The 24,278-nt window shown below is 54.9% G+C and overlaps 13 protein-coding genes across 13 annotated transcripts; 7 read left to right on the top strand and 6 right to left on the bottom strand.

The window, feature by feature from the left end:
- Window positions 1-76: 76 nt before the first annotated feature.
- Window positions 77-1,963, bottom strand: LTR77_003622 (uncharacterized protein; the record flags this gene model as incomplete). Its single annotated transcript, XM_064800878.1, has 4 exons — window positions 77-569; window positions 625-1,248; window positions 1,310-1,559; window positions 1,612-1,963. 4 exons carry the CDS (start codon window positions 1,961-1,963, stop codon window positions 77-79), a joined length of 1,719 nt encoding a protein of 572 aa, XP_064660829.1.
- Window positions 1,964-2,435: 472 nt separating this feature from the next.
- On the top strand, window positions 2,436-3,526 carry LTR77_003621 (uncharacterized protein; the record flags this gene model as incomplete). The annotated part of the gene is made up of 2 exons (XM_064800877.1): window positions 2,436-3,140; window positions 3,191-3,526. The coding sequence occupies 2 exons, from the start codon at window positions 2,436-2,438 to the stop codon at window positions 3,524-3,526; spliced, it is 1,041 nt and encodes a 346-aa protein (XP_064660828.1).
- Window positions 3,527-3,645: 119 nt separating this feature from the next.
- LTR77_003620 (uncharacterized protein) lies at window positions 3,646-4,344 on the bottom strand (the record flags this gene model as incomplete). Its single annotated transcript, XM_064800876.1, has 1 exon — window positions 3,646-4,344. The coding sequence occupies one exon, from the start codon at window positions 4,342-4,344 to the stop codon at window positions 3,646-3,648; it is 699 nt and encodes a 232-aa protein (XP_064660827.1).
- Window positions 4,345-5,259: 915 nt separating this feature from the next.
- LTR77_003619 (uncharacterized protein) lies at window positions 5,260-6,472 on the top strand (the record flags this gene model as incomplete). The annotated part of the gene is made up of 2 exons (XM_064800875.1): window positions 5,260-5,298; window positions 5,357-6,472. 2 exons carry the CDS (start codon window positions 5,260-5,262, stop codon window positions 6,470-6,472), a joined length of 1,155 nt encoding a protein of 384 aa, XP_064660826.1.
- Window positions 6,473-6,724: 252 nt separating this feature from the next.
- Window positions 6,725-7,384, bottom strand: LTR77_003618 (uncharacterized protein; the record flags this gene model as incomplete). Its single annotated transcript, XM_064800874.1, has 4 exons — window positions 6,725-6,754; window positions 6,807-6,886; window positions 6,947-7,286; window positions 7,340-7,384. The coding sequence occupies 4 exons, from the start codon at window positions 7,382-7,384 to the stop codon at window positions 6,725-6,727; spliced, it is 495 nt and encodes a 164-aa protein (XP_064660825.1).
- Window positions 7,385-8,310: 926 nt separating this feature from the next.
- On the top strand, window positions 8,311-9,610 carry CMK2 (Calmodulin-dependent protein kinase cmk2; the record flags this gene model as incomplete). Its single annotated transcript, XM_064800873.1, has 2 exons — window positions 8,311-9,450; window positions 9,506-9,610. 2 exons carry the CDS (start codon window positions 8,311-8,313, stop codon window positions 9,608-9,610), a joined length of 1,245 nt encoding a protein of 414 aa, XP_064660824.1.
- A 208-nt stretch (window positions 9,611-9,818) lies between these two features.
- LTR77_003616 (uncharacterized protein) lies at window positions 9,819-10,208 on the bottom strand (the record flags this gene model as incomplete). The annotated part of the gene is made up of 2 exons (XM_064800872.1): window positions 9,819-9,883; window positions 9,983-10,208. The coding sequence occupies 2 exons, from the start codon at window positions 10,206-10,208 to the stop codon at window positions 9,819-9,821; spliced, it is 291 nt and encodes a 96-aa protein (XP_064660823.1).
- Window positions 10,209-11,858: 1,650 nt separating this feature from the next.
- Window positions 11,859-12,711, top strand: LTR77_003615 (uncharacterized protein; the record flags this gene model as incomplete). Its single annotated transcript, XM_064800871.1, has 4 exons — window positions 11,859-11,918; window positions 11,968-12,153; window positions 12,209-12,365; window positions 12,416-12,711. 4 exons carry the CDS (start codon window positions 11,859-11,861, stop codon window positions 12,709-12,711), a joined length of 699 nt encoding a protein of 232 aa, XP_064660822.1.
- Window positions 12,712-13,998: 1,287 nt separating this feature from the next.
- On the top strand, window positions 13,999-15,032 carry LTR77_003614 (uncharacterized protein; the record flags this gene model as incomplete). Its single annotated transcript, XM_064800870.1, has 2 exons — window positions 13,999-14,050; window positions 14,101-15,032. 2 exons carry the CDS (start codon window positions 13,999-14,001, stop codon window positions 15,030-15,032), a joined length of 984 nt encoding a protein of 327 aa, XP_064660821.1.
- Window positions 15,033-15,118: 86 nt separating this feature from the next.
- On the bottom strand, window positions 15,119-16,690 carry LTR77_003613 (uncharacterized protein; the record flags this gene model as incomplete). Its single annotated transcript, XM_064800869.1, has 2 exons — window positions 15,119-16,500; window positions 16,558-16,690. The coding sequence occupies 2 exons, from the start codon at window positions 16,688-16,690 to the stop codon at window positions 15,119-15,121; spliced, it is 1,515 nt and encodes a 504-aa protein (XP_064660820.1).
- A 793-nt stretch (window positions 16,691-17,483) lies between these two features.
- Window positions 17,484-19,521, top strand: LTR77_003612 (uncharacterized protein; the record flags this gene model as incomplete). Its single annotated transcript, XM_064800868.1, has 5 exons — window positions 17,484-17,801; window positions 17,866-18,292; window positions 18,355-18,892; window positions 18,945-19,304; window positions 19,359-19,521. The coding sequence occupies 5 exons, from the start codon at window positions 17,484-17,486 to the stop codon at window positions 19,519-19,521; spliced, it is 1,806 nt and encodes a 601-aa protein (XP_064660819.1).
- Window positions 19,522-20,225: 704 nt separating this feature from the next.
- LTR77_003611 (uncharacterized protein) lies at window positions 20,226-21,671 on the top strand (the record flags this gene model as incomplete). The annotated part of the gene is made up of 1 exon (XM_064800867.1): window positions 20,226-21,671. One exon carries the CDS (start codon window positions 20,226-20,228, stop codon window positions 21,669-21,671), a length of 1,446 nt encoding a protein of 481 aa, XP_064660818.1.
- A 110-nt stretch (window positions 21,672-21,781) lies between these two features.
- Window positions 21,782-23,914, bottom strand: LTR77_003610 (uncharacterized protein; the record flags this gene model as incomplete). The annotated part of the gene is made up of 6 exons (XM_064800866.1): window positions 21,782-22,806; window positions 22,855-22,986; window positions 23,039-23,160; window positions 23,209-23,476; window positions 23,554-23,587; window positions 23,639-23,914. The coding sequence occupies 6 exons, from the start codon at window positions 23,912-23,914 to the stop codon at window positions 21,782-21,784; spliced, it is 1,857 nt and encodes a 618-aa protein (XP_064660817.1).
- Between the last annotated feature and the right edge of the window lie 364 nt (window positions 23,915-24,278).

The raw sequence follows: 24,278 nt of genomic DNA, 5'->3' as shown, positions 1-24,278 counted from the left end.
GAGCAGACCATCTCATATGCCCGGACTACAGGTCTTCCGCCTAGAGGTCGTCTGCTCCTAGCACGTGGCCTTGCTGTTATAAGCGTGCCTTTGTCGACCGCCAAACCTGCACCCGTGAGTCTTCCTGCCACGATGATGGGAATAGCTGCGGACCCAGAATTTTCTTCTGCACCTTTCCAGTCTCGCCCTTTGGCAGCTCGCCATCTACTACTCTCAGCAGCGTGGGCAGCTTGTACGCCGGCAATGTCTGCCTCAGATCTTCCCGCAACCGATCGATCCTCAAGCTCGAACCATTAGAACCAGCAGTGGGCAGCACGACGGCAGCAACTCGCTGCCCGAACTCTTCATCGTCGACTCCCAGAACGCTGACTTCTCGTACGTTCGGCAGCTTCAGACACGCTTGTTCGACCTCTGGTGCGCCAATCTTGTAACCTCCTGACTTTATAATGTCCACTGAGGCCCTTCCAACGATGAAGATATAAGGACCTTCTTGGCGAGCGATATCGCCTGTCTTGAACCATCCGAGCTCGTCGTGGGCGGCTACTGTGGCCGCTTCGTCGAGAAGATATCTGAAGGGAAACGTGTAAGATGGTGGCAAAGGTATGGGAAGACAGCCCTGCTTACCCTGAAAACATCAGCGGCGACTTGATCAGGAGTTCACGCTCGCTATTGATCTTGACGTCAACGCCAGCTGTTGGACTTCCAACGCTGTTGCCAGGCAACCTGGGGAAGTCAGCATCCGCAGACACTCGGATACAGCCAGGTACTTCAGAGGAGCCGTATCGAACGAAGATGCCGGGCTTGCCATTATCCCGTAGACTGGTCCAGAAGTTTTGCACGGGTTGCTGCAGCGCGCTAGAACCACAGAGAAGGCATCGCAGAGCTCGAACACCGGCGGTGTATGCGTCCTTCTTGGCATCCGGAAGGTTTGCCAGCTCCTTGTTGTAGTGCCACATCAAGCGCAGATACATTGTCGGCACGCCAGAAAAGACCGTGATGCCACCCTCTCTGATCCGCCGCCATACCCAGGCGGGATCGAATGAGCCATGTGTTTTGAACTCGATGCAAGCGCCGCTGACCATCCACGGGAAGAAGCTTGTCCCAAGACCAGTTGCATGGTGCACTGGCAGAGTATGTAATAGCACGTCCTTGTGTGTGATGTCGTACCCTTCTACCACATTGAGTGCAGCCTCGTGGATGTAAGCACGACGCAGTACTGATCCTTTCGGTTTGCCTGTGGTACCGGAGCTTTGCAAATGAAGAGTCAGTGTGTGCCTTAAGAAGCATGGGTGTCGTTGATCGCACATACGTAAAGATGACAACTCCTGCTGTGTTGTCGTCAAGATAACGGTCGCACGAGATGACTATGTCGCGAGGCTGCAACCGGGAAGAACTTGTCATTGCGTCCGAAACGGTTAGATGTGCTAGCGGTTGACCCTGTTCTCTGCGCAGACTCAGCACACTTTGAGCGAGGCCCGTCGTCGAGCTGGACGAGAGGATCGCGATCTGCCGGGACTTATTGACGAAGTACACCACTTCCTCTGGAGGATTGGCAACGCCTAGGCAAGTTAGAATGGATCCAAAGCTTTCCTAACGAGACCGGGTACTCACTCATGGGTACGACAGCAGCGCCGATCGCCAAAGCAGCGACCATTGCAACTGCAAACTCATAACCACCAGCCGCCAGGACACCTATGTAGAGCTCATCTCCGCGCCTCAGTCTTCGGACAACGCTAGGGTCAAGCCTCTTCTCCAGGGCAGATCTTAGACTCAGAGCATCTCCTAGAAGATCCAGGTATGTCTTCTCTACGCCGAGAAGATGGTCCCGAATGGCGAGCCGACCACGATGCGCATGTCTGAGAAGCTTCGTGAAGAAGGGGCTGTTGGGCAGTACATTCTGCCCTTCGTGTGGTGGAAAGATTCTACTACGATCGGGAGACTTGATTGATGGAGGGCTAGCCATTGTTGATGTGGTCTGGACCCCACTCGTCTCTTTCCGCGGTGAATGGGATCAGCCCAGTAGATCGAAGTCCACCATGAGAAGGCATGGTGGAGAATGCGAATCCTCCATCAAGATATCTTGTTGTCTCAAGGCGGAAGGAGTGAGTTGAGCGAAGTCGGAGGTTGATTCAAGAAGTGGAAACACCGAGCTTCAACTTCTCTCTGACATCTCATCATCATCTTCTTCTTCTTGCCATCGACAAACGTGAGTTATGCTGATGAAGGCCAGCTTGGGAGAGGAGGTAGGTCTTGGTGACAGACTCGCGTTCGCATCACGCACTTCGTCAGCCATCCGGAGCGTTTCTCGACAGCCTTCGCCATGTTGCCGGAGACTTTCGACTTCAGCTGGTGATGAGGCAGCGAATATGAAGAGGTGGGTTCCAGGAACGGCGAGTGTGCAAGTTTCTTTCATTCACCTTTGATCTCCGTCCACCATGAAGGCCATCAAAGCAACCACCCTTGGCCACGCCGAGATCGTCGAAGTCCCAGAGCCTGAAGTAAAGGCCAACACAATCCTCGTGCGTCCGAGCTACGTCGGCATCAACCCCTGCGACCACATGGTCACAGATTATCTCTCTCACTGGCACCAAGACCAGATCCTAGGCTGCGACTACTCAGGAACAGTCGAAGAGGTTGGTTCTGATGTGGAGACCACACTGAAGCCGGGCGACAAAGTGTTCGGACCACTCGCCGCTGGCGCCGCCTATGACCATAGCAGAGGTGCATTTGGAGAGCTATTGCCAGCTTATGGCGACCTGTGCTTTGCGAAGCCGACCAGTATCAGCGAGGCAGGAGCAGCAAGTCTTGGAATAGCTCTCTCCACCATCGCTGTGTCGTTTTACAGCGACTTCGGACTGCCGTTACCAGATGAGAATCCAGAATCTGGGAGAGGCAAGCCATTCTTCGTCTACGGCGGGAGCACCACGACAGGGCTGCTGGCTATCCAGTTCGCGAAGCTCTCAGGCTTTCGTGTGCTTACAGTCTGCTCGCCAAAGAACTTCGAGCTTGTGAAGAGCCGGGGCGCGGATGAGGCGTACGACTACCACGATCTTGAGGACTGCGCGAAAGAGATAAAGGTCTCTGTGGGTGACTCACTGAAATACGCATACTGTTGTGTGACGAGCGTGGAGGCTCCAAAGGTAAGTTCAATGCTTCATGAATAGAGGACGGATGTTGACGTGTCCGATAGCTCTGCGCTGAAGTCCTCACTCCTACTGGTGCCAAGTTTGTGACGATAGCTGGTCCGATGCCTGAGCGAGGTGGCATCTACAGTCACTTCACCTTCGGACAGAGCGTCATGGCAGAATCGTACAAGACGTTCGCTGGGAGAACACCCCAGACGGCAGAGCGGAAGGAATTAGGACTGCGAGTGTGGAGGATGGCTGTGAAACTACTGGAAGAGGGCAAGCTGAAGCCGCCACCCCTTGAGGTGAGAGAGGGCCTTGAAGGTGCCTTGCAGGGTATTGCGGACCTCAGAGAAGGCAAGGTGAGCGGAAAGAAAATTGTAAGTCGGATGGGCTTGTGAAAGCGTGGGTTCTGATCAGCCTGAATATCCAAAATAAAGAACGCCGATGAGAAGTCCTCGACCAGCGTCAGACCGCCAAAATGGTATCTCGAACACAAAAAGCAAACCAGTCCTCCACATCACACCACTCGCTCCTCCCTCTTCCTCTCCTGCTTTTCCTCGGTAAAGAGTCTATACCTGTTCTCAGCCGCATTGAAAGCCGCAGCGCCTGCCACCAGGCCACCGACCGTCTTCACGTTCTTCATGTTCTTCTCATCACCTTCTGTGTGCGCGAATCTCCTGGCAGTCATAGCGCCAATTGCTGCCCCGGCAGCCGCTGCAAACAGACCATCGTACGACGAGTCAAAGTTGCGTTCCAAAAAGTTCCCATCTTTCCGCGAGCGGCCGCTGTACCACAAGATTCCATCATCATCCTCACTTTCGGGTCGAGCAGGTTTCGCGCTTCGAGCACGCCTGTGTCTGCTTCGATGCCGCCTTCTGCGGTCATAATCCGAGTCGCTGGAGCTGGCGCTGCTGCTAGAAGGGCTGCGTCGTCTGGATGAAGCTCCCCTGTAACTCCGCGATCGTTGAGGCCGGTATTCGTCTACAGCAAGATAGTCTTCGTTGCGGCGCGGCGGCGAACGAACGTAGTTGTCGTCGGCTTCTCCACAGTAATCTGGACCGCGATCACGTCTCGGTCCCAAGACCATTGCTCTCTCACGTTGGCGAACGTTATCGAGCTCATCATCCGGAATCTCCTGGACGCGGCGCTCGCGCACGCGCTGGCCCGTGCGAGGGTCGTTGTAGGTCACATCGACGATTGTGCTTTGGCGAGACATGGCGGTTGTCGGATGTGGTTGAGAGACGAGGCTAAGATTCGCCAACGAAGGATAAGGACGACAAGGCTGAGGCGAAGTGCTTGTCCGACCGAACCGTCCTGACCGCGTTCCTTGCTGCGATCCCTGTGTTCCGGCATTGCGAACCGCTTATTGGTCGTGCAGATACGATCATCTGTGGCGTCATCCAGGAACACAGAGTCGGTCATCTGTGGCGGCAGCGACACGTCGGGATGGATACCGACTTGCTTCCCGACACCGATTCCATTCTTGCAGCAGCCGTAAGACGGTATTGAGAAGGTTGAAGTCGAGCTGTGGGAACCCCACGTGTTGCTGCGGATCGATCACCGGACGGCATACATGCAACCAAACGGTCGTTGACAACATGGAAAAGCGTTGCGAGCTCTCCGACGGTGCACCCATTGCGAGCTCGCCGTTGATGCTCAGTATACGGTCGCAGTCCGTCCGGTAGCAGCTCGTCTGGCCGATTCTTTGTGATCGCGCTCTCACTCTCACCTCGTCCGACCTCGGCAGTAACCAGAACGCACCTTGACGCAATGGCGGCCATACGAGCGACCTCTCAATCGGCTATCTGCAGACACCTCCGACGAGACGGCGGTGAGGAAGTAGTAGTTATTCACAGAACCCACCCTTGTCGCACGCGGCAATGCGAGTAATTCACATGCGCTGGCGCCGAAAGGATTCGCGCGATCACGGAGGCGTGCGCAGGACGTCCATTCGTCAAGTTTCCGGCGTGACATGTGCACGAATGTACGACCGTGATATCAGCGATGCGTGACGCCGTGCATACCCGTGTCTTTTGTCTGCGCCTCTCTTCATGAATAACCTGCCCATCACCAAGTCGAGCAACATCTCCGCGACGACCGCTTGGTCGCCGCACAACCAGCAGCGGGCAAGATGAATTATGCCAACATGATAGAGGAGAAGGGCTTGAAGGTACTGTAGCTCGAAACTCCACCATTTCACACGCCCGCGGAGGCTAACACATGCGCAGAAAGGGTTCATTGTAGCGACCCTCGTGAGCACCATTGTTGGCACCTTTACCACATCCCTCAACTTCTACGACCGAGTACAAGAGAGGAAGGCCGCAAAGAAACAGAACCGCGTCGACGATGGCCAGAACAAGGAGATCCAGTCCCTGCGCGAGGATATCCAGAATATGCGCAAAGGCGGCAAGAAGGACTCCAGCTCCTCCCGCTCGCGCTCTCGCAGCACCGACCGCTCTCGATCTCACAGACACCGTCGCAAAAGCCGGAGACGAAGCGTAGGATATGACGACGATAGCGACGAGGACTTTCGCCGCCTAGCTGGCCGCTCACGCGCAATGATCGAGCGCGAGTATGACGAGAACTACCTCCGTCTGGGCCAGCGGTATGCGCAGGGTGATGTGGTGACGGAGAACAAGCTGCAGGCGCAGATCATCACGCTCCAGCAGGCGGTTATCAACGTTCTGCAGGATGCGTTGATGGATGGGAGGAGCTTGACGAAGGCGGATATACACCGCCTGGTGGGGGCGCAGGAGAGGGCGAGGGACGGCAGCCTGGAGGCGCTCAGAGGGATGTATGACCGGCTGCTGCCCGAGGCTGGAGACAAGAGGTTGAGGATCGAAGGGCCGCCAGAGAGGAATGAGGACATGAGGTTGGGGAGACAAATGACGTTGCCGGTGGAGAGGGAGAGGGAGGAGGTTGCATTGGCGCCGGTGAATAGGGTGAAGTCGATGCCGGTGCATGCGAGCTCGGAAGAACTGTACTGTCGATATAGCAGCGACTTGCAGGCTTCGAGGGTGGGCTTGGCGCCGGCGTTTCCTTCGAGTGGTGGGTGTAGGTGTCCCGACTGCGGAATACGGATACCGGTGTCGAAACAAGATGCGTGGACGTTCGAGGTGCGGATACCGGTCGGAGATGGGCTGGTCGAGAAGCGGATGTACGAGATGGACGCGCGCATGGTCGTCAAGAGCCACACGCCTTATGGTGATTATGCGTGCGTTCTGTGCTCGCGGGAAAGGGACATGGACTGCATTTGCAAGAGCGTGGAAGTGCTTTTGGAGCATCTAGGGCGCATACACTCTTCACAAGAGTTCGAGCACGAGAAGGACATGCATCGGGTGTGAGCGGTGATAGCGTTCTGCATTGTGGTTCAGGATACCCTTCTTAGCTTTATAGGCCAGTGGACGACCTTTGACATCGGCGCCAAACCATCTCGAGATCACGAAAACTCCAGACCCTCCTGATCCATGAACACGAAGCCAGTGATCGATTGTATAAGTCTACCACAAGCTCGCTCCGCACTCAAGTGCTCGCCCAATATCGTTCATGTCATGTGCCCGTCAACCGTGCCTTAGTCGCATCCCGCCCCAAGTTCTTCAAAACACAATCCCGCCAGCAAACGCCCGCTAAGTTCAAGTAGCCAGACAGTTTTCCCAGACGATCACTCTGGACTCATACCTTCGGGTCGTGATAAAGGAAGTTGATGTCCCGTGGCCGCTGCCGGTTCGATCGGACAAACTCCGCATCTCCTGGTGGCCCTACCACGAGCATTAGATTCAGCATTGTATGCAATTCAGCACATATAGTGGGTTACTCACGCTCCGCCTTGCTGTTCCCCGCAAGCATGCTCTGAATACTTATACACACGCTCTCCACATTATGCACCGGACTCCAACCCTGACTGTCCAGCAGATCTAGACATATGATCCCGTTGCTGTAGATGTGAGGGTGTAGCGGGATCTTGCGTTCGGGAGATGTGCAGGCGACGAAAACGACTTCGGGGGCTTCGATGGGGTAGGAAGGGGAGAAGCTGAAGCGCATGCGGTAGGTCTCGTGGGGCGGGTAGATGGGGTTGTCGATTATTGAGATGTCCATGGTCCATTCTCGGAGGTCTGGGGCGGATACGAGTGTTATGCCGGGTGGGAGGGTGCCTTGGATCTGTCTCTTGTCAGTCGGTGGTTCGACGAGCAGCAGTGGGAATGTGTACGTACCTTGCTCAATTCTTTCTGCAGCCGCTTGCTGCTCATGCCCGCCATCGTGAAGGCTTCAAGAGGGTCTTCAGGTCAGCAACGCTGAGACAGAGGTAGGTATTCGGCCGTAGACCTATCCGCCTTGCGCTGTCGTTGTGCAAGCAGGGGGTCCTAATCGCGGTTGGCCTAATAGATGACGGTGCAGGTGATGATTTGGAAGTCTGAAGCGACTGTTTGATTAGTCGTTGACTCGGAGTATGTCATGCGTGTCAAGTTGATCTCCTTGAATTCACGTGGATTCATACAGTGAAGACAGTCGACAAGCGGGCATATCCGCACTCACATGTCACATCGGCCCGCGGTCGAGATCTGCAGGGCAGGGCAGGGCAAGGGAAGTGTGGGAAGGTGGGGCGCGAGAGAGCGAGGATTGCGAGAGATTGCCTGATGGGACGCCTCAGCGGGGCAGGCGCAGAAACAGAGCTGATGAGGCTGTGTTGACTTCGTCTCCTAAACGTCGCATACACCTCTTCATATCCCGCCCTCGCCATTCTCCTCAACACATCCAGACTCACAGCACCCTTCTTGGGCATTGGAGCAGCCGTCCATTGCGACGCCACGGTCACCAGCACGACCCAACGGAGGAGAAGACAGTGGGAGGAGGTGTTTGACAGCAAGCAGTAGGCGGCCTCGAGGCTGCCAGGTGCGACAGCATGTCGTGTGAGTCCTTCCTTCGTTGTTCGGCATCCCGAATCTCTTCAATGCCTTCCATCTTCTGCTCTTCGTTGCCGCGCTCAATCCTACGTCCCATCGAAATACCTACCTTGAGCTTCCCTACCAAACCCACGCCGACAACACCTATACGCCGACAAATACCACTGACGCCGACGTGGCGCTCATCTCCTATACCACATCAGATCTTCACCACCACACTGTACCATGCACAATACGCACAAACTGAGCCAACGCTGATGGGTTAAAATACAGTCTCCAACATGCTCAACAAGCTCCATGGGCAGCCCGAATCCTATGATCGCAAGTCGAAATACCGCATGGGCCGCACCCTCGGCGCTGGCACCTATGGTATTGTCAAAGAGGCCGACAGCCCTGACGGCAAGGTGGCAGTCAAGATCATCCTAAAGAAGAACGTCAAGGGCAATGACCAGATGGTCTACGACGAGCTGGAGATGCTCAACCGCCTCCACCATCCGCACATAGTCCGCTTTGTCGATTGGTTCGAATCACGAGACAAGTACTACATTATCACGCAGCTTGCTACTGGTGGTGAACTCTTCGACCGCATCTGCGAGAAGGGCAAGTTTACGGAGAAGGACGCTTCGCAGACTATAAGACAGGTGCTGGAGGCAGTCGACTACCTGCATCAGAACGATGTAGTGCATCGCGACCTCAAGCCAGAGAACCTGCTCTACGTCACTCGCGCACCTGACTCGGAGCTTGTCCTTGCAGATTTCGGTATTGCAAAGCACCTCGACTCGCCGGATGGAGTGCTCAAGACCATGGCTGGGTCGTTCGGCTACGCAGCTCCAGAGGTCATGCTCAAGAAAGGTCATAGCAAGCCGGTCGACATGTGGTCACTCGGCGTCATTACCTACACTCTTCTCTGCGGCTACTCTCCCTTCCGCTCCGAATCCCTCGCCGACCTCATCGACGAGACAAAGCACGGCCGTGTTGTTTTCCACGAGCGCTACTGGAAGGACGTCTCATCACAGGCCAAAGCCTTCATCATGACCCTTCTCAAACCGGACCCGCACGCCCGTGCCACGAGTAGCGAAGCCCTGCAAGATCCCTGGATCAAGGGCCACGGCGCCACCAACCACGACTTGCTTCCTGAGATCAAGGCCTACATCGCACGCGCCCGCCTCAAGAGAGGTGTGGAGCTCGTCAAGCTGGCCAACCGCATCGAAGCGCTCAGGATGCAGGAGGATGAGGAGGAGGATGTGCCGCAGGAGGCGGATGTGCCCGCAGACTCGAAGAAAGCAGCTCAGGAGGCTGTAGACAGTCACCACCAGCGGCAGAGTTCTGGGGGTACGTCGGGTGGCTTGGCACCGCCGGACCAGGAGGTGTCGAGGAAGAGGAGTTTGAGCAAATTGGCCAAGAGTGCCATCTTCCGCGAGGTGGGTCAAATCAGATTTGAAGAGATGGTGTCTGTTTGCTAATCTTGATACGCAGGTCGTCCTCGCTAAAGTCAAGGAGATGAAAGCGCAGGAGGAGCAGCAGAAGACCCTCTCAGATGTCACTGGTCATGGATCCACGCCACCTGCTCCAAAGCGGTGATCGACTCGATTGGATTACCTTCGCCTGAAATACTAGATTGCGTTATGGGACCACGAAAGCGTATGAAGGAGTGAGATGCGGGATGAGGCGTACAGAGACATCGTTGGGTTTGCATATCAGTGCTGTGGATACTTTATGATACCTACTCGTTTGACCTTTCGAAAAGCTCGGCATTGACCGCTCAGTCTCGGTCCTCCTCCGCATCCTCTTACTTCGCACTCGTCTGCGCCTGGTCGTACTCCTCCTGCTTCAGCTCATCGTGCCAGCTCGTCTCTGCGGTTACCCCAATACGTCAGCACTTCTCACTCCTACATCATTCGACACTCCACCCTTGTTCCAACCGCATCAGCGGATAAAAGAAGTGATACTCACTGCCCATACTGATAGCCGTGTGCGCCATCACCGTTCCATTCGTTGCTCCGTGCCAGTGAGTTTCCCCAGCAGGCACGTGAACGACATCCCCGACCTGCAGACGTCGAGGCTCCTGGCCTTTGCTGCAGACCAGACCGTAGCCCATGGTTACCGTCAAGATCTGACCGCGTTCGTGGGTGTGCCAGTAAGTGCGAGCTCCGGGGGTGAAGCAGACGTTGTTGGCCATGCCTGGAGGAGGTCAGTGGGGATGGAGGGACGAGGGGAGTGAGTTGAAGGGAGTAGTACAGTCGTCGGCGGAGAAGATGGGGTCCATGTGCACGGTGCCTGTGAATGTCTCCGTTGGTTGACGGGAGTTGGTGTCTGGTTTGTGGGCGCCGCGGATGAGCTGCATGGTGGGCGAGTGGATGTTATGGGACTGGAGATAGGTAGCGGGTGACTGTAAAAGGTGTCCGAATTACAAGTCAAGTCCACAGAACTATACAGGTGTACGTAAATGCATCATCTTTCCCTCCTCCTCGTCTTTCGGCAATCGTGTTGCTGGGGTTGGAGAAGCTCTGGCTACCTCCGTGATCGGTCGTGGGGCTAGTCATGGGCCGTAGCCATGTTGTTCAGAGATCCAGAGAAAAGCACGTTTTTACAGTTTCTTCGCATGCATACCATGCCGCGAGGTGCAGTTGGAAGGTCCGGAAAAGGACAGGCGATGTGTTAGAAGAAGTGGCAGTCTCCGCGATCCAGACTACAAGCAGAGTAGACTTAGGACCCTCCAGGCAAGATTTTGTTTGGCGGAGAGGAATTACAAGCGAGTATTATGGTTCTCCGAGATAGCAGGACCACTATCGCCTAGCAGAAGGCTTCATAGCATACGATCGTGTCGTGGAGAAGCCAGAACCTGTGCTACGTAGCCAAGTCGTCGACAGTAAAAGCGGCCAACCAAGGGAGCCGTGTAGGGGTCTTCTCACAGACAGTGAACGCCCCTCTGACGAGAGTGATGTGGCCTTTCGGACCGCAACGTCGTCTCCTTGGAGAGGACTGTCAAGTTGGTGTCCCCTTTCATTGTGTCTTGCTGCCCTGGGTAAGGTAGCCTACCGGGCAGGCTCGGCCAAGTGGGACGTGCGGCGGAGACTTAAAAGTTCTCCGACGACTTCACTCGAGTGAATGTCAACCAGATGACCGTCTGGACCCATGCAAAAAGCACACTATTGCTCACGATGGCCTATGCGGGCCCATCAAATAGCGCAACGACCGTCTGCGAAGTGTATCGTCCACCTCTCGCAGCTGTATCGCGACTCACGATCGATCCCCCCGAATATTCCTCTCCGTGGGCGGCTGCCTCAGCGCTGCGCATGCTCCAGACTGGTTCGGCGATCAATTGCACCCCACGTAAGAGAATGCCGGGAATGGTGGTACAAGGTGTGCTTGTCGCGGTGCCTGGATAAAAGCCAGAAGCTACATGGTGCCTGAAGAGCATCGTTGAGCCTTCCGGACGGGCCACGGTCGCCACAGAGAGTTAGAAAAAGCATATGGGCGGGAAAAACTGATCTCGAGAACTCATATCTGCCAGGATACTCCGGAAAGTATGATGCGGCGTTGGCATGACTATTGGTCATCCCAACAAGCACCCAGGTGCCTGGCAAGATGTGTAGTGCGGACGCCGGCGGGTTAGTATTCGTTGGTGGTAGGTCAGGGTCACTTACATTAAATCTTTCTTTCCTCTCGCGCGTTATTCTCGAGCGGCCCTTGCTGCCATTGGTGGCGGCGGTCCGGGGGGCCTGTGCGCCATCGCGAGCGACGCCCTTTGCAAAATTCTCGGCGCCACGCTCTTTCTTGCTCTTCATACCACACGTCTATCAAAATCATAGTCAACATTTACAAGGCTATGGCATCGACAGGCGTATTACCCAAGAAGGGCGAGGGGACGAGAGATCAATCTGTCACAGTAAGCATACTCTGGCGCCCTTGACATCCGGCTCATGCCGAACACCCAGATCTCGAACAATCTGCCGAGCCAGCCCAAGGCCAGGGAGCAATCGGAGCTAGAAAGCTCCTCAAGCGCGGCCGACGGCCTAATGCATAATCAGCAAAACGTGCCAGGAGGTAGAAATACGAGAAGCGCGGAGGAAATCGAAGAGTCACAACTGGCAGAGCGGTTACAGTCCGCCCGTATTGACGCGGTTCGTCTAAACCAAATGCCCGAAGCGATGATGTCACCAGCTGATGCCATCCCAGGCGGCCGACACGGAAAGCAAATTGGCGAGTGAAATCGATATGCTCAATGATCATGTCCGGCATCTCAAATTCGAGCTGCAGAAGATATTGGAATTTGAAGAGGAGCGAATTGCCATGATAGGCAAGCTCGACGCATACGTGGCCAAATTGTTTGAATGTAAGTCATGTGCCGGAGTGCCTCAATGTCGTTGTACTGACGCTTCACAGCCGAAGACGAGGAAGTTAGGCGCAACGCACTCGAGCGAGCTATGAAAGAATTCCGCATCGCCCGTAAAGCGGCCAAGGAGGGTCGACACGCATCAGCAACTTTCGGCCCGGAGGATATCCCGGTACGATATGTCCAGGAGAATTATACAAGTGTTGCTCCCTCGCCGACGATGGCCAGCCATTCGGCCAGGCTCTCGCAATCAAGCCCGCAACAATTCTGCCCGACGGCAACACCACCTGCCGATGAAGGGCACGAGAGCCCTCGAGTCGAGGACTTCGACTCCTTGCCCTTTTAATCCCGCGGAAGGCGTGAAGAATGAGACAAGGCCTGCAATATCCTAATCGATGTCCTGGACGACGTTCAGTCCAATGGTGCAACAATTCGTTTCTCCAACTGCGCCAGAAGGTCGACAGGGTCGACGAATCTTGCAACAATGTCACGGCGGACGTTGGCGCCCTCACTGCGGACGTTGCCCCCGTCGCTGTGGACGTTTACACCCTCATAGAGGGTTGGCCTGATAGGCCGGACGGCAATCCGGAATCGCTCAAACCTGTGCTTGACAAAATGCAAGAGCAAATCGCCTCCCAGAGCACACGTCTTGAAGGTGTTGTTCGCTCCGTGAGGCAGCTCGTGCCCTTGCTGGGCAGAATGGCAGTGGTGGAAAGGAAGAATGCAGAATTGAAGCAGCGTCTCGCGAATACGGAGCAGCGTCTCACGAATGCCGCCGCAATGTACAATCTGACCATCTGAGCCTGGACGGTCGAATGAAAGCGGTCCGAGACAATTGCCAATGGCCTACGTTGATGCCTACGTCTCTGACAGTGGGTTTTGCACGGCATGGCTTTGGTGACCGATTGGTTCGATGCCTACGTCTCTGACTGCGGGTATTGACCGGCGCGGTATTGGGGAGGAAAGGAAGGCGGCTTGTGTTCATGCTCACGTCTTATGACCGTGGGTGTTGATACAGGTAGCAATGGAGGTTGATATAGACAACCAAATGGCGAATGACGATAAAACTACAAATACCGTGCTGTTGCTGTGCACCGGGACTGCTCCCCTCGCCGTCAATTCATCCATGATGCCTCTGATGAGGTCACGTCTCGCGGTGCGAACCCTCCCGCTTGACTTTGTGTCCTTCATGTGCTCACTCACCTCCAGAGGCAGGCGGGACGGTGGAGACCTGGGAGCGGCGCTGTGACGTTGAACCAGTATGTCCCTTACAAGATATCTCGGCAAGCGCGTCGCTGGGGGTGGGAGAAGCGTCATGTTCGCTTGTCGTTGTCAACGTCGTCCTCGATCAACAACATCTCCAACCGTGTATGAATCGGTAAGGTAGCATGATGAATACTCCAGCCTTTCCAAATCCGAATCCATCTCATCGGGGCGATACGCCTACGGACTGCATTGTTCAATTGACAGTCAAACATATTGATGGCATGGTCTTGACGTCATTACATTTTGCTACAACAAGACATGACTTCGAGGACGTCAATGTGATTGACTGGGCTATGAACGAATATTGTACAGCTTAATTGCTCATCAATCGAGAGACCACCTTCAACTTGCAGAAGAACTCAGCGCAATGGAGAGCAACAACAAGTTTGACCCGAACACGGACATTCCGGACTTGACGGGTAAGTGTTTGATTGCCACCACATTCTGACATATTATTGACCATCATTAGGGAAGGTTTTTGTTGTGACGGGCGGCTCAGCAGGCATAGGTTATGGCATCTGCGCACACCTGCTGCAGCACAACTGTAAGACACTGTACCTACTAGGCAAGAAAGAGGAGCACCTCTCCGAGGCGGAAGAAGGTCTTAAGAAGTACGGCGACATCTCTCGCGTCAAGCCCATCCAGATTGAACTCGAGAACCTCCATCAGACGGATTCGGTTGCCAAGCAGCTCGCCTTGGAGTTGACGCAGCTCGATGGACTGGTATTGAACGCTGGCCTGGGCGTGGGAGTTTACAACGAGACAGCCGACGGCATCGACTCGCATATGCAGGTCAATGTGTTCTCCCAACATCACCTGGCTATGATGTTGCTGCCCCTGCTGCTCAAGACTCCAGACAGCCGCTTGGTTTTGCAGTCGTCAGAGTTTCATAGGATGCTGACGTCCAACCCGTCTTTCGAGAGCTTAGCAGAAATGAACAAGGATATCGGAGCCATGCCGTTGTACGCCCGAACAAAGCTGGCTCAGGTCCTGCTGGTGCGGTACATGCACGGTCTGAAGGCAAATCCTGACAACAAGCTCGGCCTGAAGGAAGGGCAAGCGCCGTGGATCAACGCGACGCATCCGGGTGGTGTGGTGACCGACCAACAGGAGCAGGCGATCGAAGCGTACGGTACAAAGGGCAAGCTCGGTGTTAAAGCTGTGCGTCCGTTCATGAAGGACCCGATCGATGAGGGTTGCCGGAGTGCGTTGTTTGCGGCCACAGGGACGCAGATTGGGTCTCAGCCGATCGATGGCGAGTATATCGTTCCAGATTGCAAGGTGTCTGATGTCAGTAAGGAGGCCAAGGATGGGCAGCTTGCTGAGAGGCTGTGGAGGTTGACTGAGACACTATTGAAGGAGAAGCTGGGGAGCCTGGAGTATCCGACGGTGTTAGTATAGCTGGAGAGTGATGGCTAGCTTTACGGTAGTCTCATTTGAGGGCACCTCTCCCCGTTCACTTGACATTTTCGTCGCTACACGCCTGATTATGCTGCCGCGCGAGCAACATGGAAGCCGGAGACCCCATCGTTCGCCAATTGCGCTACTAGCTGCAGCTCCCAGTCGATGTAGGCTTGCATGTTGGCGTGAGCGTTGTCTGTTCCCTCGTATGGCCGTTTGTAGACATCAATCGGTTCGCTGAGCCATCGGCACTCCGTTTCCAACGACAGTCCAGCGTCAATCCAAGCTGCCGTGCCCCCAGCCAGAACGTACACCGGTCGATATGTCTCTTTCTTGGCATCAGCTATGTTCGCTTGAGCAATGTTGCCGTCCGGCGAGGTCAGGACGATTGCTCCATGCCCTGGAGCTGCCTTGGAGTCACGGGCGATCTCAGGTCCTGAAGCGAACCATGCCCCGGGAATGTGGCCTTTGCGATATGCTGTGCTTCTTGCTAGGTCGATGATCGTCGAATTGTCGAGGTGTCGAAGGTCGGCTACAGTAATGAAACCTTTCTTTGTAGTCTCGTCCGCTGACGCAGATACCTCTGGCATTGGCAGGCGGCCTGGAGCATTCTCATCCAGAACGAAGACGTCCCAGCCCATCTGATACAGCCACGACGCCGCCATCCGCGCTCTCACACCGTCATTGTCATGGAGAACGATGCGAGCTCCCCTGACCGCCACCCACTCGTCAGTAGCCTGCACAAGCTGACCACCAGGCGCATTACGCCACCCTGCAACGTGACCATGGCTGTACTCTTCCGGGTCACGCACGTCGAAGGTATACAGAGTCCGATCCAAGTCGCCATGAAAGCTGGCAAGCTGCCCATCATCGATGACACGCACCCCGACATGGTCCGCCCATGCTTTGGCGCTCGCTTGGGCCTGTGAACAAGCTGCGGCCGACGGCTTCGGGGCACGCTCGTCCTTTCCCTTCTCGAGATCCAGACCTGCTAGAGTCCAGCCTATCGTCCCGTTACGTAGTGCCACGACCTTGTTTGGGATTCCGGAGTTGATGAGAGATTGTGTCCCTACAATAGACCTCGTTCGACCGGCGCAATTGACCACAATAGTCGTGTCCGGATGTTTTGCAATCTCGCGAGCGCGGTAAACCAGCTCTCCACCGGGACAGCTCTGCCCGCGAGGGATGCTCATGGTATTGAACTCTTCGTACCGGCGGGCATCCAGCACGACCACATCCCTCTCGATTTCAATCAGACGCTTGATATCCTTCGCAGGCAAAGAGGGCGTGTGCCTAATCGCCTCAACAAGCTCCCCAAAGGCTTTGCAAGCGCTGTTGACGTCGCGGTAGACCTCCCCTATCCGGGAGTATGCATCAAGCCCGCCCTCGAGAGCTCGAACGTCTCTGTAACCAAGGGCTTCAATACGAGAGATGGAGCGGCCGACGTAGCCTTCGCCATTGTCATATACTACGATTGGGGCAGACAGCCGTGGTACCAGGGGAGGGAGTCTCTCTTCAAGCTCACTTACGGGCACGCTCACAGCCCACAGCGGGTGGCCGTCGGCGTACGGTCCTTCCTCTCGGACGTCAATGCATGCGATCTCTCCTCCTTCAACCCAATGCCGTCGAAGGTCCCCCGGTGTGATCGCGGCTGGCATCTCCTACAGAACTAATGTCTCCGAAGTGAGCAAGATACAGTCGTGAAGCTATCGGGAGCTGCAGCGTTGTCGGAGTTGCCATCGGTCAACCGAGATACATTTCGCCGATAAAGCCTGAAGCATACAGTGGGAGTGTCAGCATTTCATGAGTAGCTGGCCTTGCACATACATTGAGTCAGCGTGAAGAATGAAATCACAGCTTCATCAATCAAGGCCCGCTCTGAAGGTCCGCCAATCAATGGTTCGGTCACTTGTCTATAATCTCACTCACAGAACACCACGACCGTCAAGCTTCTGACGTGGTATTGTTGACTGATCGAGAACTCTGGCGCGTGTTTCGCGTGTCTACCGGGCCCGAGCGGTGTCAGTCAGCCAAAGGCGACAACATATCCTTCAACAGCCTTCCGCTTCCCTGGCCTGATCCAACCCGACACTTCGCGGCACTGACCATTTAATCTACGATCGCCACAGGCACTTCCGGAGAAGCGAGCTGTGCGAGAGTCTCGTCCCTGGCGAACCGAAGGCCTAAACCGGATCGAGGTCTACGTGATTCTCAGCCACGGATTGGACTCCACGGTCTTTCTTCAGCCGCGCACGGCGTTCTGCGTGCTTTTCTATTCTAAGAACACCACAGCACTCAGTCTTGACACAGAGTGGGGTTCCGAGATGGGGGCATTTATTTGGTGGGTGGCCCCTATAATCATAGACGATCCACGTTTCTTCTCAGCTACGCCATCTTCAATCCTTCTCATTGTTTCCTTTCTGTCTGTCTGCATACCAGCGACGACGAAACATGGCGGCCTCCATCCGCGAAGGCGCCGATGCGGCATACAACGCTGCCCAGAACATTTCCAACTCATTCTCGCCGGAGGTGTCGACGGCTCCCCAGCTCTCCCTCATCGCCACGCTCACGAACAACAAGCTGCCCATTGTCCTGGCCATCTTCGTCGTGTTCGTACTGAGCCAGATCCTGAAGCCCAATAAGAACATTCCCGCTGGCGCGAAACCGCTCCCTCAGCAGTTGAGCATCCCATGGGCCGGACGATTCTGGGATGTGCCATCGGAGGGCATTGCGTCGGCATGGCACTTTGGTGCTCTGCACAAGAAGCTCGTATGTCATATGAAGCGCAGAGAGGAGATGAATAGCGGTCGGCTGACAGTTTCGCCTTCTTCAGGGACCAATCTACGCCTGGAAAGTCATGGGTACCGTCCATGTCTGGATCGAGACCGACAAGATTGCCCGCGATCTCTTCGTGATGCGCCAGCGTAAATACTGCGATCGTAACGAGCTCCCGGCTGCCGTTGGAATCAGAGAGGGCAAGGAAGTGCTCCCGTTGATGGGCTTCAGCGACACTTTCAAGCGATACAAGAACTTTATGCATTTCATCATGAAGCACTCCGTGCCGAAGTCGTTCTACGGCTGGCCTGCGTCGGAGAACAAGAAGACTCTGAGGCGTCTGTTGGAGAACCCAGACCGGTGGTCTGAGCATTTGATCGTCCACTGCGCGCGAACAATTGCAGGTGTGGCCTGGGGTGACCCAGAGCACGGCAAGAAGCTTTTGACTATTGTGCCTGAGTTGCTCAAGGCTGTGTCTCCAGCTGGTACGTCTTGTGAAACTGGAAGAGAAGCCAATACTTGGTTTGAAGCTAACTCATTCATGCAGGCCCCATCATCAACAAGCTCTCCTTCCTGTCGAATCTTCCCTGGCAGATGTCCGCGTGGAAGGTCAGTGAGACTCGCCGCAATAAGGAGATGAGGGATGCATTCTACGAGGCTCTGGACGATGTCAAGGACCGATTCAGCAAAGGCAATGTTGAGGAGTGCTGGAGTTTGCTCTGGCTCACGGACAACAAGGGCGCCGAGGCGAAGAAGCTCGACTACCACGAAGCTGCACATGCCATTGGATCCAGCGCTTTCGTCGCCATTGCAACTATCGGTGGCCCGCTCCATGCCTTCTTCCTTGCCATGTGCGAGAAGCCGCACTGGCTGCCAATTCTCCAAGAGGAGATTGACCGCGTCTGTGGCGACCGTCTGCCAGTTCAGGAGGATATGCCAAACATGCCCAAGCTCCGCGCTACCGTGAAGGAGATGATCCGCTGGAGGCAGTCTACTCCACTTGGTGTGCCTCACTCCGTTTTGGAGGATGATGTCTACGAGGGCTACCACATCCCCAAGGGTGCCATTTGCCACGCCAACAACTAGTGAGTCCTTTCCAATCGCCAAGCTTATTGATCAGCTGCTGACCGCATCCAGCCTCATCTCCCGCGAGCCCAAGCAATTCCCTAAGGGCAACGAATTCGTCCCCGAGCGCTGGATCGACCCGTCTTACCCGACTTACAAGGAGCCCCTCTCCGAGTTTCCACACATTCGCGGCGACATTGCGTTTGGCTACGGCATGCGTGCGTGCCCTGGCGTCGATCTCACCAACGTCGAGCTATTCACTCTCTTCGGCTCTCTCGCCTGGTCGTTCGACATCAGCCCGAAGGGTGAGATCCCAAGATACGAGGTCAACCCGTACGTCATTACGATGACTTCGCCATTCCCGATCAACATCACCGCGCGCAGCGAGGAGAAGAAGCGCTTCATTATGGACACTGAGGATGCTGGTTACTGGTGAGTCGTGATATTACGTGTTGGCTTGTGAAACACCAACTAACTTTGTTCCAGGCTTCACGACAAGAAGGAGCCCAACCTCGGCCGCTGGGACGCGAAGCTTGTCCACGAGGATGACGGCGCGTTGTACACCTGGGAGGGCCTGACTACACCTTACCAGGCACGTGGCCAGCCCAAGGTGTATCCCTCGATCGAAACTGAAGGCCAAGATTGGTAGATTCGAAGTCTATCCTGTGTTGTTTTGAAGGCGCTGCTGTATGTAAGGATGAGCTGAAGCTTTTTCGATAGGCGTTGCATGCGTTTGAATACCGCCGGCTTACAGCGTCGGGAGACTAGAGTACCTACATGTATGGTAATGAATGCAAAGTCGCATCAGCAATCTCGTTCGTCTTCTCATGCGCAGCTTCCAGGCTATTGCACATCACATCCACTGCTCCCTCGAAATTGGATGTCGTTGCTCTTCATCGCTCCTGCCTCCCGACCAGATGCTCGCACGGGCGATGATGTCTATCGCAACTACTCGTGGCCGGACCAATCCATGGGTTTCCGCTAACGAGGCACAAGAACATCTCGACAGCAAGTGTTCTCCGCTACGTACATTGTCGCACAGTCGCGATCTACCTGCTGCGACTCGCAAAAGGGTTTTTGTGTTGAACATACTGCTATCTCCATAGTCTCGGCCGAAGCTATCGCCTTTACAAGGCTGGCCGATCTCGACGACGAACGTCTCGGAGATCTAGGATATACGGCATTGCGGCCTTCGGAGTCAATGTCGTATATGAACGTCTTGAACCTGGCAATGGCTTCCCTCTCAAGGTTTCTTCCCCTTCAACCTGAGCGGACCTCTCTCGGAAACCTGACCTGCAGACCGGTTCGCACTGGACAGCTTTTCCGTCATTGACCACGAACAGGACCGACATCATGCCTGGGCCTCTCGAGGAAGAGAAGGGGGGAAGCCAAGCAGCCACCGATGACACCCTGCTGGTGACGTGGGAAGGGGACGACGACCCGAAGAACCCCAAAAACTGGCCGCTTTCCAGGAAATGGCTCCTCACCATTCTCACATCCTGTGGTGGCCTGATCTGCCTCATGTCTTCGACCATGCTGGCTCCAGCACTTGAGACCATCTCGACTCAGATGGAAGTCTCACAAGGCAAGGCCAACATGACACTGTCCATCTTTGTTCTCGCCTTTGCCTTCGGACCTATGGTACTCGCACCAATGACTGAAGTCTTGGGGAGGCGAAACGTCTGGCTTCTATGCGCAGCCTGGTACACCATCTGGAATACAGTCTGCGGCTTTGCGGACAGCAACGGGCTTCTCCTGGCTGCAAGACTGCTTGCTGGGCTTGGTTCGAGCGCTGAGTATGCTATCGGACAGCCGGTTCTGGGAGATCTATGGCGACCGGAACAGCGAGGCATGTCCTTTGCTATAGCGACGTTCATCCCACTCTTGGGGCCTGCTCTGGGTCCGTTATTAGGTGGCGTCATCGCTGGCACCATCGGCTGGCCTTGGATCTTTTGGGTGCTCTCGATCTTTGACGCCTGCCTCATCGTCATGGCGTATTTCATGTCGCCCGAGACCTACGGCCAACTGCTCCTGCACCGCAAGGCAGTGACAATTTCCCAGCAGACTGGCATCCAGCATTGCACCGCATTCGACGTCCATGCCCAACCGCTGGCAGCCAAATTGAGGAATGCCCTGCTTCGACCTTGTCGCCTGTTAGCTCATCAGCCTATCATACAGCTGATGTCTCTGATGATGGCCTTCAATTACGGTACGCTGTACTTCGTCCTGGCATCGTATGCTTCGCTATGGACGAATAAATACGGTCAGACTGTGACAGTCTCTGGCCTCCATTACATTGCGCTTGCAATCGGCTACACAGTTGCAGCACAAGGCGGCGCCAGAATCACCGACAGGATCTGGCAACAGCTCAAGCAGAAGGCAGGTGGACAGACGGCACCAGAATCTCGAGTCTCGTTGATGATTCCTGGTATCCTGCTTATGCCAACTGGACTGCTCTGGTATGGCTGGGCTGCTCAGGCTCGGAGTCATTGGGCGGTCGTGGATGCCGGAGCAGCCGTGTTCGGATGTGGCGTCATCTTGTCAACGCAAGCGATGCAGCAATACACCATGGAGAGCTTTAAGGAGCACGTAGCATCTGCGGCGGCTGCGAGCCAGTTCTTGCGCAGCATCTTTGCCTTCTGCTTCCCTTTGTTTGCGCCGGCGCTATACAGCTCGTTGGGGTACGGAATGGGTAACACGACGCTGGCGTTGGTGTTCCTCGCCATCGGTGTGCCGGGACCATTTTCCCTCTGGTTCTTTGGTGCAAGGTTGAGAGCGAAAGGGGGACTTGTGAAGTGACACTCGAGTTGAGACCTCAAACTTGGTGGGGGATAACAATGCTTACTTGTAGGGCATGAAAGACCCGACCTCAAATCGCTATATAGAGCGTACGACCGTAGGTGTACTGCTCACGATGCCATTCCAGCCATCGACGCTACCCCATGAACGACCTCAGTGACGCTCGGGTCAGTGCCTTTCAACCGGTCGATAGTCTCTTGGTCCACATGCTTGCTAGGCTGCCCCATATACCATGTCTTATCAGCTTCAGGATCGCCATCATCCTGCAACGTCCAGCCATTGCCGAAATAAGCGAACATATCCTCCTCGTCTTCGTAGACAATGTTGAAGTCTTCAAAGCGAGGTGTCTCCAGAATCCTGATGAACTGATTCCTTGCGCCTGGCCACAGCGCTGGAGGTTTGTCCGACTGGTTGCCTTTGTACCACGCTACGCAGGGTCCCATGACTGCCGTGCGCTTCAGGTATGCTAATGAATGTCGGACAAATTGGTCGACAGCTTTGTCTTTTGGAGTGACGGAAAGGATGCGGTCGAGCTGCATCTTGTCGATGGCTTTCACCATGTATTTCGAAAATGCTTCCGCCGACTGATAGAAGTTGCCTTGTGGTAGTGGTCCAAAGGCCGACGATGGGTTGAAGTAGTTGGGCATGCTCTTGAGCATAAGCGCCATGTATGAGGGAGGAGAGCGCATGTCGGACCACTCCTCAATCATGGATCTGCCGTTGACAAGCTTGGGAAAACGAGGGAGGTGGGATTGGTCGTACCCTGTGGCTGCTATCACCATATCGATCTCGTGCTCGTTCCCATCCCCGTCCAAGATGCCCTTCTCGGTGAACGTTTTAGGCTCCTGTGTGAAGACGGTGGTCCTTGGATCCGTGAGAGCCTCCATGTAGCCATAAGCAAAGGTCTGCCGTCTACAGCCGATGTCGAAGTCTTCCGGTAGTATGCTGTCCAATAGTTCCGGTTTGTGTGCGAGCTTTTCTTTCATGTACTTGACGGTGTTGTCCTTGACCAGCTGTGACGTCTTCGAGCCGTTGATCACATACGGATACCGGCGGTAAAAGCCGTCGTCAACAGCCTTACGATACGCGAGGTACACGTCAGCGTCTGCGAGGAGAGCCTTCTGTTCTTCGCTATCTGCTGTATATCAGTATACGACACACGGCCTTGCCAGAACCTGCTTACATTTGAAGTTAGCACCTCCAGAAGCAGAGTAGGTCTGGTTCGGAGGAGGCAGGATATAAGTTTTGTTCCGAAACCAGGTATAGAGCTTCGAGACCTTGTCAACAATGTTCGGTCCTATTTGGACGCCACTACCTGTCGCGCGTCATTAGCATCTGCATTGCCGTTTACGGCAGGAGACACGAACAGCCATAGCCTATGAGTGCCACTCTCTTGCCGTCGACCGTGGTGTCCTCATTCCAGTACGCCGGGTGGACGACTTCTCCCTTGAAGTTTTCGATACCGCGGATGGACGTCAGTCTTGGGTTGCTTTGCTGTCGTTAGCAAGGCCGGAAAGACTGGCTATGCCGCTCATACCTCACAGGACCATTGAGCTCCAGGAAGACATGGACCTTGTCGTCAAACTTCCTGCTAGACTTCATGTCTTCGACGCTCAACGTCCACATCGCTTCTTCGTCGGACCATGACGCCTTCGAAATCTGATGCTGAAACCTCATGTACTTGTAGAAGCCACTCTCCTCTGTTACCTTACGGATGTATTCCAAGTTTTCTGCCGCTGGTGCATAGAGCTCCGACCAGAACCTGTTGGGTCGCCAGCTGAATTGGTAGACGATTGAAGGGATGTCTGTGAGACGTTTAGATTAGCATATCCAATTAGTGCGAGTGGTTCACACAGCAATATGGACGGTATAATCGACTTACCGCAACGACACCCGGGATACTTGCTGGTAAGCCACTTGAAAGAACATCAGTCTAGACCAACGCTCTCATTGGACCCAATACTTACAACGCCACCAACATCCTCGTTCTTCTCATACACCACGTATTCGACATCCTGTAACTGCTGCTCTGCAAAATGGAGGAAATTTATACAACATATTCCAGCCCCTAAGATGCCTATCCGAAGCTTTCTCCGCGTGCCATAGAAATCATCCCTGATCTTTGGGTCTGGTCTGCCAGCAGGGTCGGGAAAGCTATCGTGGAGATATTGCGGGATATATTCAGCTGCGTCGGGGTGCTCCAGCGGGACGTCTTGAGGGTAGTCGATCCGACCGGGAGCCATAGTGATATCGGTGCCAGTGATTCAAGTGTAGGAATACGATAGCCCGCGAAGATAGGAAGGATTGTTTTGTGACGATCAGGCTTAGCAGCACCTGGAGGAAATTGTATTGTCCTGGAGTACTGGAGTCTTCGTCAATCGTAAATTGTTCGGAACTAACAGAGTTGAATACTGATCAAAATATGAGGAGTAGGAAACAGAAGTGAATGCAACAACTGCTCGAGGAGCTGGGGCGGAACGACCCCGCCGTGACTGAGTAGACACCTCTCGGATACGAACTGCAGAGTATGTCAAAACGGTGGCTGCGGTGACTTGCCACGTGCGTCGAATCTCGTGAACATGCTGCTCATCCCTCCCGAGGGGCACA

This window comes from Saxophila tyrrhenica (assembly GCF_035928015.1).
Source record: "Saxophila tyrrhenica strain CCFEE 5935 chromosome Unknown scaffold_5, whole genome shotgun sequence".
Taxonomy (NCBI): Eukaryota; Fungi; Ascomycota; class Dothideomycetes; order Mycosphaerellales; family Extremaceae; genus Saxophila; species Saxophila tyrrhenica.
Note: the sequence above shows the minus strand (reverse complement) of the source record. Positions and strands in the feature narration are given on the sequence as shown.